The 14,615-nt window shown below is 37.1% G+C and overlaps 1 protein-coding gene across 26 annotated transcripts in view; it reads left to right on the forward strand.

Moving 5' to 3' along the window:
- The window catches only part of DTNA (dystrobrevin alpha), a 352,302-nt gene that overhangs the window by 292,888 nt on the left and 44,799 nt on the right, over positions 1 to 14,615 (forward strand). For 16 of the 26 annotated variants that reach the window (XM_077900428.1, XM_077900430.1, XM_077900431.1 and 13 more), the window contains 2 exons: positions 5,446 to 5,523; positions 6,083 to 6,175. The exons of 7 other annotated variants lie outside the window; for them this stretch is intronic. In XM_077900428.1, the coding sequence (XP_077756554.1) occupies positions 5,446 to 5,523; positions 6,083 to 6,175 (171 nt within the window). The remainder of the gene's footprint in view (positions 1 to 5,445; positions 5,524 to 6,082; positions 6,176 to 14,615) is intronic. 3 more of the 26 variants (XM_077900437.1, XM_077900444.1, XM_077900450.1) reach the window with 1 other exon arrangement.

Raw genomic sequence — 14,615 nt, forward strand, 5'->3', positions numbered from 1 at the left:
CTAATTTGCTGTGTCTTTTTCAGTTTTTTCAAACATGTTGCTTACCCAAAGATTCTTTACAGAGACAACCCAGATTTTTAATCAGACTTAACATTCAGACTGAATTTTAACCATTTGTGTGTTGGTAATCAAAAGCAAATAGAAATAAAATTGAGGTACTGAATTCAACCTTGTCTTCTGAAAACCAATGTTTTCTCCATGGTTAATTTTTTCTAAGATTAAAGCCCATCCTTTCTCATCAGGAAAAATAGATAAATTTATAAATCAACATCATAAAATAAACTTATAAATCAACCACCCTGAAGATTTCTCTACTCTTTTCACACTTTCTGGTTATGTTGTCTGAAGTTTCATGAAATTTGAAATAATTACTCTTTGCAGTTAATTCTTTATTCCATGTAGCCCCAGAGCTCCACTAATATGCTAGGTTTTTTTCAAACTTGAATTAAACTGGTCTTCACACACCACTCTATTTCCTATACTGAAATGTTAGTGCATAATTAAAACTGCAGTCACCTCTCTTCTTCACTTTAATAACTTTTATTCTCTTACTAGACTTCTTTAGCTCTCTGTGCATGCCCTGTACCCAGCAAACTTTTCTAGACACACTATTGGCAAAAATGCAACTGACACAGCTTGATGATATCTGGGGGACAACATAGTAAATGTAGTGAATCAAATATGACCTAAGAATTCTTATTATTTCCTCCACGGTACCTGTTTAAAAGATGGTTCAGCTTTCATGCCAGCCTGAATTGATGACAACTAATTTTCCCCCTGAAATACTGAGCTGTTTTTTATGCTTGTTTGCTGATTTGCATGTGGCAGATAGTTTATGTTTCAGATCTCAGATATTGACAGCTAGAAAAGGAAAGGAAGACAGAATTTTTCCAGAAATTATCTCAATTTGTGGACACTTCATTGCTTTTAAATTAGTTTAGTGACCTTGTTAGTAGCCTGTGTTAATTATAGTGAGAAGCAATTAAATAAAAAACAGCTTTGTGGAGATATAATTGACATATAATTCAATAAATATATTTAAAATAAATGCAATTCAATAAGTTTTGACATGTAAAAACAATATATCATACATACATATATGCACACATGTGAATGAATATATAATAGGTTCATCTATATTGTGAACATATGTGTTCATAAGTGTGAATGTACACACATACATACATGTGTGACTATACATATATACATATGTGTGTTTACATACATACATGAGAAGCGAAATTTTATTCACAATTAACGGTTAGTTACTTAAGAAGTTAGCCAACTCTGCAAGTCATTCTTTACCAGTTCAACTACCACACAAGTTTAAAATTACTTAAATTATTTAAAATCAGTAAAACTGAAAATGTTTTTAATTTGCCATTATTCAAATATCATTTTCCATTTAACCATTGTAATAATAATTATTTTACATTACATAATTTGTTTACATAATACTGTTGCTCTGTGAAACTGCATCCTGGACTTTTATTTAAATCCTTTATTTTCGTGTTTAACAAAAGAAAAAAAAATATTTGGCCAGAGCTAATATAGTAACACAGTAAAAGAAAAGTGGCCTTTAAAACTATATTTCAGGTTTAAGAAAAATCTAGGGAGCATTTGTATGTGATTTTATTACCTTAGAATGCCTCAAAATATTTATACTTAAGCAAAAATATGACGTCAGTTGTCATCCTTCAAAACCAAGGGTGAATTTTAAATAAATAAATATGAGACGGTTTGAAATTGCTCTATCATTCCAGAATCCATTGTATCATTGTATGTGTGTGTGTGAAAAAAAAATCTAGGAAAACACCATTTATCTTTATAGTTGCTATTTTCCAGAGGTCTAAAAAAGAATTGATGAGAACATAGAGAATCTTTTAGAAGAAAAAATCTAGAGGAATATTTTCCTGCCTCTTTTCTTTCAGCAGAACACATAAACTTCAAAATTTACCTTGTCATCCCCTTTGGAGTGTGACTGTCACCACACCCATTAATGTTAGTATGTGTGCAAGAGAAATGAACTTATATAATGACAAGGACCTAGTGGGGAAAAATCAGTAAGAAAACAACCTATGTGTACATACAGTTTTAGAGATGATGACCCTCCTTTTCCCTGGGAATCAACTTAGAAAAGATTTATCACACATGGTCAGGAGGAGCCCCAAGTAGTTCCCAGCTTCAGAGTAAAAGGAAGAACACATTTTGATTTGAGAACAAACTTGCAGAAGAAGGGGAGGCTTTTACAGCTGGAGTTATGTGCAAGCCATTGTTGCATTCTGGCACATTGCCATAGCAGAAGTGTCATTTTTTGGGAGGAATCTAGGTTCCCATGTGCCTGATCCCAAAGCCCACAACGAATTTGAAATACCACCTAACTTCTCTACACAAATGACCAAGCTACCAAATGAAAATTTAAAAATTTAATGTATTCTATAAAGTATCGTGAGTGTATGTTGCTTCGAAGAAATGATAATAAACTACATATTGTTACTATCTCACAACTCAGGAGAAAAGACTTTCATTTTGCTTTCCTTCTTCAAGCTTCTCAGGAGGCACAAAAAAATCTAGTGAAGATACCTTAACATGAAAAGTCTTTATAGGGGCAGCCCCAGTGGCACAGCAGTTTAGCGCCACCTGCAGCCTGGGGTGTGATCCTGGGGACCCTGGATGGAGTCCCACATCAGGCTCCCTGTGTGGGGCCTGCTTCTCCCTCTGCCTGTGTCTCTGCCTCTCTGTGTGTGTGTCTTTATGAATAAATAAAATCTTAAAAAGAAAAGTCTTTATAGACCCAAGTTTTAAGTGAAAACTGCCTCCCCTGTCAACTCCATAAGTTCTTGATATATTTCATTTTGATCCATTCTTGTCTTCATCATGAACTTGGCTTCCTCTATACATGGTCATATTTTTGGCTTCCCAGAAATAAATGATGAGGAAAAGAATTTGAAACTAGTTCTGGGAAGTACAGAAACTATGTGGACAGGGAGTACCAAAAGTCAGAAATGCTCTTGGCACTAGATACTAAGAGCTGTAGCAAATAGTGTATTTCCACAAACTCATAGATGCAGAGAGTGTAATTTCCGTTTTTTCCAAGAACTGGTTTTCCCAGGAATTCATGTGGGAGGCAGACGGAACATAAAAGAACTTAAATGATTTCTTCAAACCAACATTGGCAAGGGCCAAGGCAGAGAAAATGACAACCAAATGAAAAGAAATGTGTACAGATAGAATGTCTGCTCCTCTTCCCTCTGAAGGAGAAAAGGATTTGGGAAGAAGAAGGAAGAAGAAGAGAGGAAAGACAGGCAAGTGGAGTAGAGGAAGGAAAAGGGGGCCCAAAGAATTGGGAGAAAAAGAAGAAGGCCACCAAGGGAAAATCTGGGCCACTGTTCCCTTCCTGAAGTGAGCAGGACTCCTCCATTGCTAGTGCTTGTCAGTGACTGAGTAGCAAAATGCTCTCCAGGGACTTTGCTGACACATCACCTTCCTCCTCAAAGACCTCTCTGGTGTAATTGGTAGCAAACACATCCTCATAGTTGATCCTTTTGTGTTTTTTTTTTTCTCTACTAATCCTTTATTTCTTCTTCTACATTCAGCACCAGAGGTTATGCCTGCATAATTATTAGGCTTTTAATTTAAGGAATCAAATACCACCACAATTTCTGAGATTTGAGGGAAAAAATGGATAACAAGGCAGGGAAACAGTTAAGTTTGAAGGGAAGAATCATTGTTATTTCACACCATGCTTTGATTGGTTTTGTAGGGATCTGAAATCAATTATAGAATAGGTACATCTATCTTGAGTTATTTTAAAAAAAAAAGGGAAGAGGTGGTAATTGGGCAGCAAAGAGACTGTAGTTAGTGGATAATGAATATAGAGCGGTATGCTTCAGGAGACAAGGCTTGGAATGCTGTTTTGGTAGGACGAGATAGGAAAATAACAACTATGATGGCTTAAGGTAGCTATTTCGTCCTGATAGGCAGCTTCGTTATCTCAGAAAGTGAAGATCAGTATGCTGAAAAAAAATTATGTGCATCAAGAAGTTAAATTCTCCTAAAAACATTAATCATTTCATCTTTAAAGTCGATTTCATTTGTGAGCAGTTGTACTCTTCAAGTGATAGATCTATTCCTGAAAAGCTAAGTGAGATCATATATTCAACAAACATGAGTGCCTGCTCTCTACTAGACATTTTCTTTATAAATCAAATTTGATTTTAAGTTTGCCAGAGGACCTCACTACTTAAGTCATATCATAGTATATACAATTATAAAAAAAGAATTCTAGTTACAAAGTGCATAATCCTAATGTGACACGTTGGTTTACACATTTGCATTTTCTTTGTACTTCATGGTCTATAGGAGTGATACTTTGTAGTGAATCCATAAAACTTGAAGTTTTTAAGATTTTAACTACTTTATAAGCCATCTTAATACATGCATACATTTAGAACTTGTTGAAAAGCTGGGAAAGTTTGTGGTAAAACTTCATAATTTCAACCCCAGAAAATTAAAGATTTGGTCATCAAAGTCAGAAAGTTAATTTTTGTATTCTCCATGAAAAAGATAGGAGGCTAGTTTTCAGCCCACCAGTGTTACAGGGCAAATTCTTCAGCTCCCTTTAAGCACATTACAAGTACAGTTGGATTACTAAGGATCAATACCATATTGCCAATGAAGCATGCTTAATAGATCTTGGTTGACTTTGGCTTGGCCACACTTTATTAATTATTATTTCTATTTATCACTTAATAAAACTACACTTTAAACTTTTAAAACTATCATTTAAATTACTAAATGAGTGTTTCTCATAATGAACCCAAAATGATAAGAATTTGCTATATTGATAGGACTCTACTTACAGGTTATATATATGGGGAATATGAATATATATTTATAAGGCTCAAAGGTTTATTTCTGTTTCTCTGAAACTTTTCTTTGCAGCTTCTCAGCAAAGGTCAGGTGACTTGTGCCTGAGTAGTAAAGCACTTCTAATATGACCACAGTCTCTAGGTAATTTTCAAGTCTCTATTCAACTCAGAAAGTTGGAAAATATAAGGGAAAGCTGGAGAAGTATACCCTTTGAGTGGGATCTAAAGGCTGGCAGCACTTCATGAACTGTTGAACTGTTTACATGATAGTCTGTAATGAATGTTGAATGAATTTTCATTATGTCCAGGCATATGCAATCTATTTGTTAAGCAAATAGCGAGGTCAAATCGAGGATCATGGAGGCGTGTGTAATTGCATTTATGGTTCTCAGGCCAGGTTTCTACTTCTAGTTCAACTCTGTGGAAATCTGAAAACATCTGGAACCTTTCAAAATAACAAGAGAGCTGTCCAAATGGAGCTTGGATCTAGACTTGGGAGTTTCTGTAGCCAGTTCTATTCTTGAATACATTGCTGTGTTTACGCTCTTCTTGGCTTTCCCATCTTATTAACTAGCTCTCCTCCCAAGGACAGTGAAGTAGAGCAGAACAAACTGCTGGCTAGGGCTGCTCCGGCTTTTCTGAAGGGAAAAGGGTAAGTTAAAGCCAGAGTGTACTGGAACCTTGAATTAACTAAACTAAAAATGGAGATTTCTTGTGTCAAAAATGCTTTACGTTTGAAAGACCATCTTTGATTTGGTAAAAGCAGCTCTATTATAACCCCACTAACAGCACCATGTAGTTATTTTGAGTAGACACATCTGTGTTATTCACTTTCTCTGATTTCCCTTTTATTTTTTTAAAGACTAAACTTCAGATTTGATTTTCCAAAGGATACTTACTCTTTGCTTGCAGCCCAATCAATGTGTTTACTGTACAGATGAATTTCTTGGCTTTAGTGGCTTGAAGAATGCGAATCTGTTTTCTTAAAAGTTGCTTTACCTAAATGGAAATTTTTTTTTAATTAGTGAAATGGAATCATGTATTTCATTGCTTGGATTTTGCTGGTATTTTTCATAGAACATCACTTATTTTTCCTCTACCTGCTTGGTTTTCTAAATGCCTTTTCTATCACAAACTCACTCCCACCTCCTCTACTTATTTCTGTCCACCTCTCCTACCAACACCCTTTCTTTCCTCCTGCCCTGTTTCAGGATACAATACAGCCTGAATGTGGCAGACAGGCTAGCTGATGAACATGTTCTCATCGGGTTGTATGTCAACAGGCTCCGGAACAACCCATCATGGTTAGTGCAGATTTGGCTGCTTGACTGTCCTTAGAGAGGGTAACAGTCTGATCCCTTGATAAAAAGTCTCAGCAAAGGGGCAAATGGTTGCCGCAAGTGTCACTAAGTCACTTTTGAATTGATTCAGTTAAGACGTCTTTTGTGATGTTAGTTTAGATACTTCCCATTCATGTACCATGGAATTCATACCCTCATTTAATCACAGCTGAGGGGAAAACTTGTGTAAATGGATGCCATGCTAAATATTAGCCTTCAATGGGTGCAGGACTCTGGGTCCCACCTGTCACTTCTGTGTTACCCGTGCCATGGCAAATTATTTGTCTTATTCCAAGGGCATGGCTGATTTGGAGGACAATGCTCTATTAACTTAAGATAAAAGTGAAAGGAAGAAAAGTGATGGGATGGGATCATACTATGGAAATCATTTCCATAATGATAACAGTGGGAGTAATTGTCTTTCAACTCTTCTCTGACAAATATTTCTGAGTAGCCATCCTCATAAAGCCTGCTTTCAAGTCTCAGAATATGCAAAGCCTACTTCTAGATGTGTTAAATGTATGAGTTCAGATAGCCCTGTATATTCAGATAAAGGCATTCATAATGGTTTTCTCTATTTTAATTGTGACCTAGGAGATTCCTCCCTTTGGTTAAAGTTACTTGGCTTTGATAATAAATGTATATTTGCAATTTGAATGAAAATAACTGGACAGACTATGTATTTATCATATATTTCAGCCTAGTTTAGATTCCTGTGTTTACAAATTTAGCAACCCAGTTCCTTAGAAATATTTGAATTTTGCTTAATAACGAACTTTCTGTGAACTAAGGGCTGATGGATTATTCTATTTTGCAATTATAAATGTTAAGTGAACCCATGGGTTAAATTGCCTTTAAAATAGCTGGCCTCCTTTCCCCTACTATGTCACAAAAAGCATCCCTGAAACACATGATGGCCATTACTCAGTCCTCATCATCTTTACCACTTGGTATTATTAGCCACTTCTTTGTTTCTAGAACTTTCCTCTCTGGACTATTTCCTGCTCCAGATGCCTAGAACTAGTCTTACAAAATTAGTACATGAGATGATTTTAGATGATACATTGATGAATGTCTATTGGTAATTACATATTTATCTTAATTTGTATTTTTAAAAAATGTAGCCAGCACACTAGTTTCATTTTATACTATATCCTATACTTGACAAAGATAAAAATAAAAAGCTCTCTTCAGCTAACCCCACCTCTTTGTTCAAAGTTGCCAAACTTATAGATCAAACAACTCCTCTTCTTTGTTACTTCTCAGTCTCTCAAAACTACAAGTGAGAAAAGTGATTGCTTTAATCTGATTCCCAGTGAGTTTGGATCCTCAATGCTGTATGGTAGCTGAAACAACAGAACTAAATACTGAATTCCCAAAAAAAAATGTATTGACAATGCTCAAAGAAGAATATTGTCAATATACATTCAGTCATGTCTGAAGGCAAAGCTGTGGTCTCATATCGTGTCCTCTCCCCCATAATTCTGAGCACACTCCAGTTTCTTCTACCACTCTTCTTTGACCTTTTCTTAATTAAATTTGTGACAAAGAAATCTCCAAAGAAGAAAGCTCACAGTTTGTCACTATGAACATTTTCCCTACTGAAGTGATTGATCGTATTGACTTGATGGTCACTTAAGACAGTAAAACTGTCTCAGTAGAGACACCTCACATCTATTTGATGAAAGCTAGAGGTGATATTTATTTCTAAAACAAAGCAGAATTTAAGACTGATCAACAAAGTCGATGCCTTGTTAATAGATGCTGCCCTCAATATTTCCCTATGCTTTTTTCTGTTCCTAAAATTTTCTAACTTCTCTTTTAAATTTCTCACTTTTCTTCTCTTTCCTTTGTATTGAATCAGATCCTAACAATTCTCCATACCTACCATGATTATGTAAGTGGTATAGTGCTCTCTTACCTTCTCTGTCATCATAATAGCTAATAATGCTTCACTGTCATTCAACTCTGGTGAGATATGGAAGGGTAATAATCATAAAAGCTGCCAATTTTTTAAAGCACATGCCTCCTGTTGAGCACCGTGCAAAAACTTTAATTTCCCCTAGTCCTTACAGTAAGCCCATAGAGTAAATACATTCATCCCCATTTTATAGATAAGTAAAGGTACCAATTTACAGAATTTATATAACTCTGTCACAGTGACATAGCTATGAAACAGTGGATCAGGAATTTTAACCATTATCTACTGGGCCCCAAAACCCTAATCACTATGCTACATTGCCTGTTATAAAACCTACATAAACCATGCCCTCCAGAAAGCTTTTCTGGACACTACTGCTCACTGCATCTACCATATATCTGTTACCTGAAATTGCAGATCCTACTACATTATTTTTATTTCATTTTAACAAAGATTTTGAGCACATACTAGTAATAGGAATGGTGGTTGTTAATGTTACCATTTTTGTATTTAGTCTATGCATTGTGATTTTCCATTTTAATTACAATCTTCAAAAGAGCAAGAATTTTGTCTTCAGTCTCTTGTAACTCATCATGGCGTCCAGGATATGAATAATAAATTCTACATTTATGAAGTGCTTCAAAAATCACAGAGCCCTTTCTTATACATTATTTGTTCACCAAGGCTCTATATGTTTGGATATTATTAATTCAATTGCACTGATAAAAGAATGCTAACTCTGACACATTAAGAGACTTATCCAAGGTCACATGCTAGCAAGAGCTTGCACACAAGTCTTCTGACACTGGGTCCCATCTACATTCCATCCCGTTTCTTAGACTCCCTGTCTGTGCACCCTTCATGAAATAGTTTACAAACAGGAACCCAATAGCTGTTCTTGATTAAAATATTTGTTTTTGTAATTATTTATATATACTCCTGATTAACCCTGTGTGGGGGACTTTTCTCCATATTAACTACTTAACACAATGAAACTGACTCATTTGTAAATAGTCTACTGCTAAATTAGAAAAACACTTCTGTGTCCTTGCTTGTTCTGATGTCAGATAAGCCAAATAAATTCGCTGTCACTCAAGGGAGAATTCCTGCTGTCTTTCTAATTCAATGAAGTCTTAAAAGCCTTAATGGTTTTCAACTACCTTCTCCAATGGAGGAGAAGGGATACCAAAATGTAATGGTAAGGGCTTTTTCCACCTGTCCCTAAAGCTTATCAAGTGCTGGGTTTGCTGGTAGTTGATAATTGTGGCAGGCGACTAAAACAAGCCCAGAACTTCCAACTCTACCCATAATTATATCCCTGATATTTATGATATTCTTAAGTTTCTGGCATACTGCTCTTAACTCTGAAAAAGACCCTGTGTGTGAGGGAGGGAGAGAGTGCAGTTAAAGGCTATATTATCTATACTTTCATGTCTTGATGAATTACTGTCACTTAGTTATTAGACCCCTGATCGCATATAAATAGATTAAAATTTGTTCTGCTTATGTTTTTCTCAAGTAAGAAACCATATATCTGATGCCATTTCTACGTTTCATATATGAGGTCTCATTTTTATTGGTTTGCCTGCTTAACACCCTTTAATAGAGTCCCACTGCACTTGGTTTACAACCTAAACCCTTGGCCATGGCCTATAAGCCTGTGTACGATCCAGCCCTTGCCTAGTCCTATCTCAGCCCCAGTCTCATTGGCTTCTCTCACTCGATCTTAGTACTTAGCAGCACCCACTTTAATCATTCCTAAAAACATTTTCTATAACTGCCTCAAGACCATGATACTAGTTCTTCTCTATGCCAGGAACATTCTTCCCACTTTACCCTTGCTCTCTCTGGCCACACACACATGCACTGGCTCCCTTTACATGTATGTAAAGGTACTTCTCTGGCTTCCAAACTCAGATTAAAGGCATCTCCTCAAGTAGGTCTCCCAGACTAGTTTCTGTCATGACATACTATTTATTTCATTCTTACCATAACTGCAATCATTGGTTGGTCAGTTGTCTGGTTGATTCGTTTTTTAGCTGCCTTCTTTGTGGAGCTGGAAGCCTCTCTTAACCGGTTAGTTACCATATCTCTGGCACCTAACATGGTGTCTGGCACACAGTAGGTGCACAATAAATATCTGTTGATGGAACATTGATAGTGCTATAGGTAGAAAATTCCCTCTCACCCTGAACAAAATTGTTAGGAGTTCTCAGAAAATCTTTTTACTAGTAAAATAAGTATTTTTACTATTTAAAAAATCACCTATCATAAATTAGCCATTAGATTGAACATTTAGTGTAAGAGCATAAAGTATATGAAAAAGTAAAGTATTAAGCTTGACATACAGAGTGGTAGTAAACCTGGATAAAGACAAGCAGCAGCAATTCACGGACATGAAGAAAGCAATTGATGAAGGGCAAAAAAAAACTAACAGTGATATTGGGAAACATTTTTTTTTTAATTTTAATGTTCTCTGATCTCTTCCACTTTATATTAGTTTGCTAGGGCTGCTAAAACAAAATACCACAGACCATGTGTCTTAGACAACAGAAATTTATTTTCTCGCCAATCCAGAGGTTAGAAGTCCAAGACCAAGGTGCCAGCAGAGCTCATTTCTCCTGAGGTCTCTCTCCTTGGCCCACAGATGGCCACCTTCTTGCCTTGTTCTCACAGGGCCTTTTCTTTGTGCATGAACATCCCTAGTTCTCTTCTGCTTCTTATAAGGATACCAGTCATGTTGGCTTAGTGCCCTATACTTATCACCTTACCACCTTACCTTAATTACCTCTTCAAAAACTCTCTTTTCAGGGACTCCTGGATGGTTTAGTGGTTAAGTATCTGCCTTGGGCTCAGGGCGTGATCCCAGAGTTCCAGGATCTAGTCCCACATCAGGCTCCCTGCAGGGAGCCTGCTTCTCCCTCTGCCTATGTCTCTGTCTCTATCTCTGTGTCTCCCATGAATAAATAAAATCTTAAAAAAAAAAAACCTCTATCCAAATATGGTCACATTCTGAGGTCCTGGGGCTTAGGGCTTCAACACATGAGTTTTGGAAAATACACAATTCAACACATGACCCATTTCAACACTAAACCCACCAAACTCTATGCTCACCATATTTGTAATGTGTACGCTAAAATTTGACCCTTTTCAGCAAAGATTGATTTGGAAAATGTAAATATAATGCAACCAGTTGAAAGAAAAAAGAAGTGATTACCTACACTCGCTGAAAGTGTCTCTTTTATATGCGTTTTCATTTCCTTATTAACACTACTCATTTTCTTTTGTAAAATGTTTAGGGGTCTCCATTATAAAACTAGACTTCTGAGAAAAGTACTTCCTTAGAACTCTGGAAATATGAATCTGAAAAATGTCACATCACCAGTGCACGTATCTACATTGGCTGCATTGTATCCACATAGGTTTACTCTGCATACTCAGATCAGAAATTGACTTTAAGATGAGTTCATTTCTCTGTGATAGATTCTAATACATTTTAAGTTTCCCTGAAAATTGAGAGTCACTACCAATCTGATGAGGTTTTTGGCACAAATTAGCTAGTGTGGTACTGGGCATGTGGGTATTTGTTCCTCGCTTAATTTTGGATAGGATTAAAGGCATATAATAAGTAGATTTTAAAATCTCATTATAAAACCTGTCCATTATAATATGGTAGAAAACAATGATAGCTCGTAGATGTTCATCGGTATTGTTAAGTGAATGAACTTTAGAGTATGTTTTCTTTAAATATGCTTAAATGAAGAACTTAGTGTGGGCCCTGGTCTCATATGCTGCTTAATAAATTGTATGAAAAGGACGTTTGATTAAAAAAATGAATGGCAGTATGCAGCTTTGGAGAAAGAAGAGAAGGCTGTCGCTATTCGCTAACTCCTCCCTTTGTTTAGGAAATTGGAGACGTAAAGTCCATCTAGTACTTCTGTAAAATCCTTTATTGATTCAATTAAATGGTCTTTCTTCTTTTTGGTATACCCTTGAATACTACCCCATAACCAATCATATGTTCTTGAGCAAAATGCTAATTTATAGATAAGGAGATAATAGTACAAAAATGGCTATACCAAGACAGTGTTACCTGCTTTTTTGAGGTAAAAGTATGGGTGCCTGGGTAGCACAGTTGGTTAAGTGTCTGCTTCTGCTCAGGTCATAATCTCTATGTGGTATAATCTCTATGTGGTGAGATCACGCTCTGTGTCAGGTGCTACACCCAGCACAGTGTCTGCTTTAGATTCTTTTCTATTCTATTTCCCCACCCCCAGCTCATGCACACTCTCTCTCTCAATCTCTCTCTAAAATAAATAAATAGAGGCACCTGGGTGGCTCAGTTAGTTAAGCGTCTGCCTTCAGCTCAGGTCATGATCCTAGGGTCCTAGGATCAAGCCCTGCATCAGGCTCCCTGCTCAGTGGGGAGCCTGCTTCTCCCTCTCCCTCTGCCTGCCCCTCCCACTGCTTGTTCTCTCTCTCCCTCTCTCTCTCTTTCTCTCTCTCTGTCAAACAAATAAATAAAATATTTTAATAAATCAATTAATTAAAATAAATCTTTAGAAAAAAGAGGTAAAAGTAAAAAGAATACTCCCATGGAGTCTCACCATGTGCCCTGCCACTGCTCTAAATACTACATAATAATCCTCCCAACACACCAGGAGGTATGTTATCACTGTGCGTATCCCTGTATTATAGATAAGAGAACTGAAGCACCCAGAGGTTAAGTGATTTGCCCAAAGTCACACAGCTAGTAACTAAGAGGGCTGAGGTTTTAATTCAGAAATGATCCAGTCCCAGTTTGCACCCACTCTTAGATAACATTCCTACCCATATTCATCCCTAAGAATAAGCATTTCTTCTGAAGGAGAGCTTACCTTTTTCAGATACCATCTGCTTTCCTAATCTTTAAAATAACAACTACAATAAAACGTGAACCAAAGAGAATTTGCCATGATTGCAGGTGGGGAAGATCTGATGTTGATATATATGGAAGAGTAAAATGACATTTCTGTGAACTTTAGTGCCTGGAGAAAACACATAAAAAATCCACATGCTACGGTTGAGTGCATCTTGATTTTCACTCTGCCAAACGTGAATTGATTCTGTTGGATTTTAGACAGCATGGCTAGTTTTAAAGTGCTGTGCTTTATCTGTACCCTTCTGATTTTCTCAGTGTTGAGGATGCATGCAGAGCCAAGAAGGGTATAGAAGACGTGGGCCAGAGTCCATGACACTGCAAGCCAAAGAGAGCTAACCTATATTTGTTCTTTTGTCCCACTAATGCTTAGGCATTTCCTGCTGTGTTCCAAGCACTGTGCTAAACACTCATGATCTAATGGTGAAAAGTTTAAACCCTTCTTTCCTCAAAAAAGCTACAGCATAGTAAAGGAGAAAGACAAGTGAAAAGGCAAGGGTAGCAGGGACCATAAGGGCAGACAACAAAGCCATGGACTATATGAGGAACAACAAACCCAAATTTAGAGCTCGGAGGTGAGGGTCAGCGATAAAAGTGGGAAATGGCAGCTAAGCCAACAGCTGAGTGAAGAGGAATCGGCCAAGTGGCAGTGGGTGGAGGGGACAGCGAGATTGTTTTGTTCAGAGCAGACAGAAAATGTGGAACTTCTCCTTGACTAAGGCTAGGGCTGCTGGAGTCCCAGAGGTGAAGGGTGACACTAGATTATGCAGGACTTTAGAAGTCTTATGTAGGAGTTTGAAAAATGAGAACCCACTGGAGGATTTGATGCATAGGAAAGTTACAGCCAAATTCATTTTTAAAAGATCACTGACTACAGGATACAAAATGAACTGGAAGGAAGAATAAGTCTAAAAGGAGAGGAACCTGTTGAGAAGGCTTTACATGAATTCTGGATAAGATGACAGTGGCCTGGAGCACATGAGTGACCGTTGGAGTAGAAGAAAACAAAAGAATTTGTGAGTTTGAAGAAAGTAGAACACGTGGCCTTGGTGTTAGAACATAACAAGTTGGTAAAGTCTTGATAAAGGAGTTTGAAGGCATTCCTATAGAGATGCCTTATTATGAAAAGTTTTATTATTATTATCCAGGAAGATTGCCATTTCATATTTCCTCTTTCTCTTTTAAACCAGTCATTCAAGAGCCAACAGTTGAAGCTTTTTTTTTTTTTTTTTTTTTGTTCATGAGAGACATACACACACAGAGAGAGGCAGAGACATAGGCAGAGGGAGAAGCAGGCTCCCTGCGGAGAGCCTGATACAAGACTCAATCCAGGATCCTGGGATCATACCCTGAGCTGAAGGCAGACACTCTACCACTGAGCCACCCAGGTGTCTCTGAAGCTTTGATAGTTAGTTCATTCCCCTCTGCATTCTTCAGTCCCATAAAATCATGTCCTGGGCCTCAGAATCACTTTGCTCCCTTCTACCCTGACTCCTGTTCACTAACTCCTGAAGGCCTGAGCAGGCTCTATTCCTAGAGCATTTTGCTCTCAACCAACTGCAAAA

The sequence above is a fragment of the Canis aureus genome, chromosome 6 (genome assembly GCF_053574225.1).
Source record: "Canis aureus isolate CA01 chromosome 6, VMU_Caureus_v.1.0, whole genome shotgun sequence".
Lineage (NCBI taxonomy): Eukaryota > Metazoa > Chordata > Mammalia > Carnivora > Canidae > Canis > Canis aureus.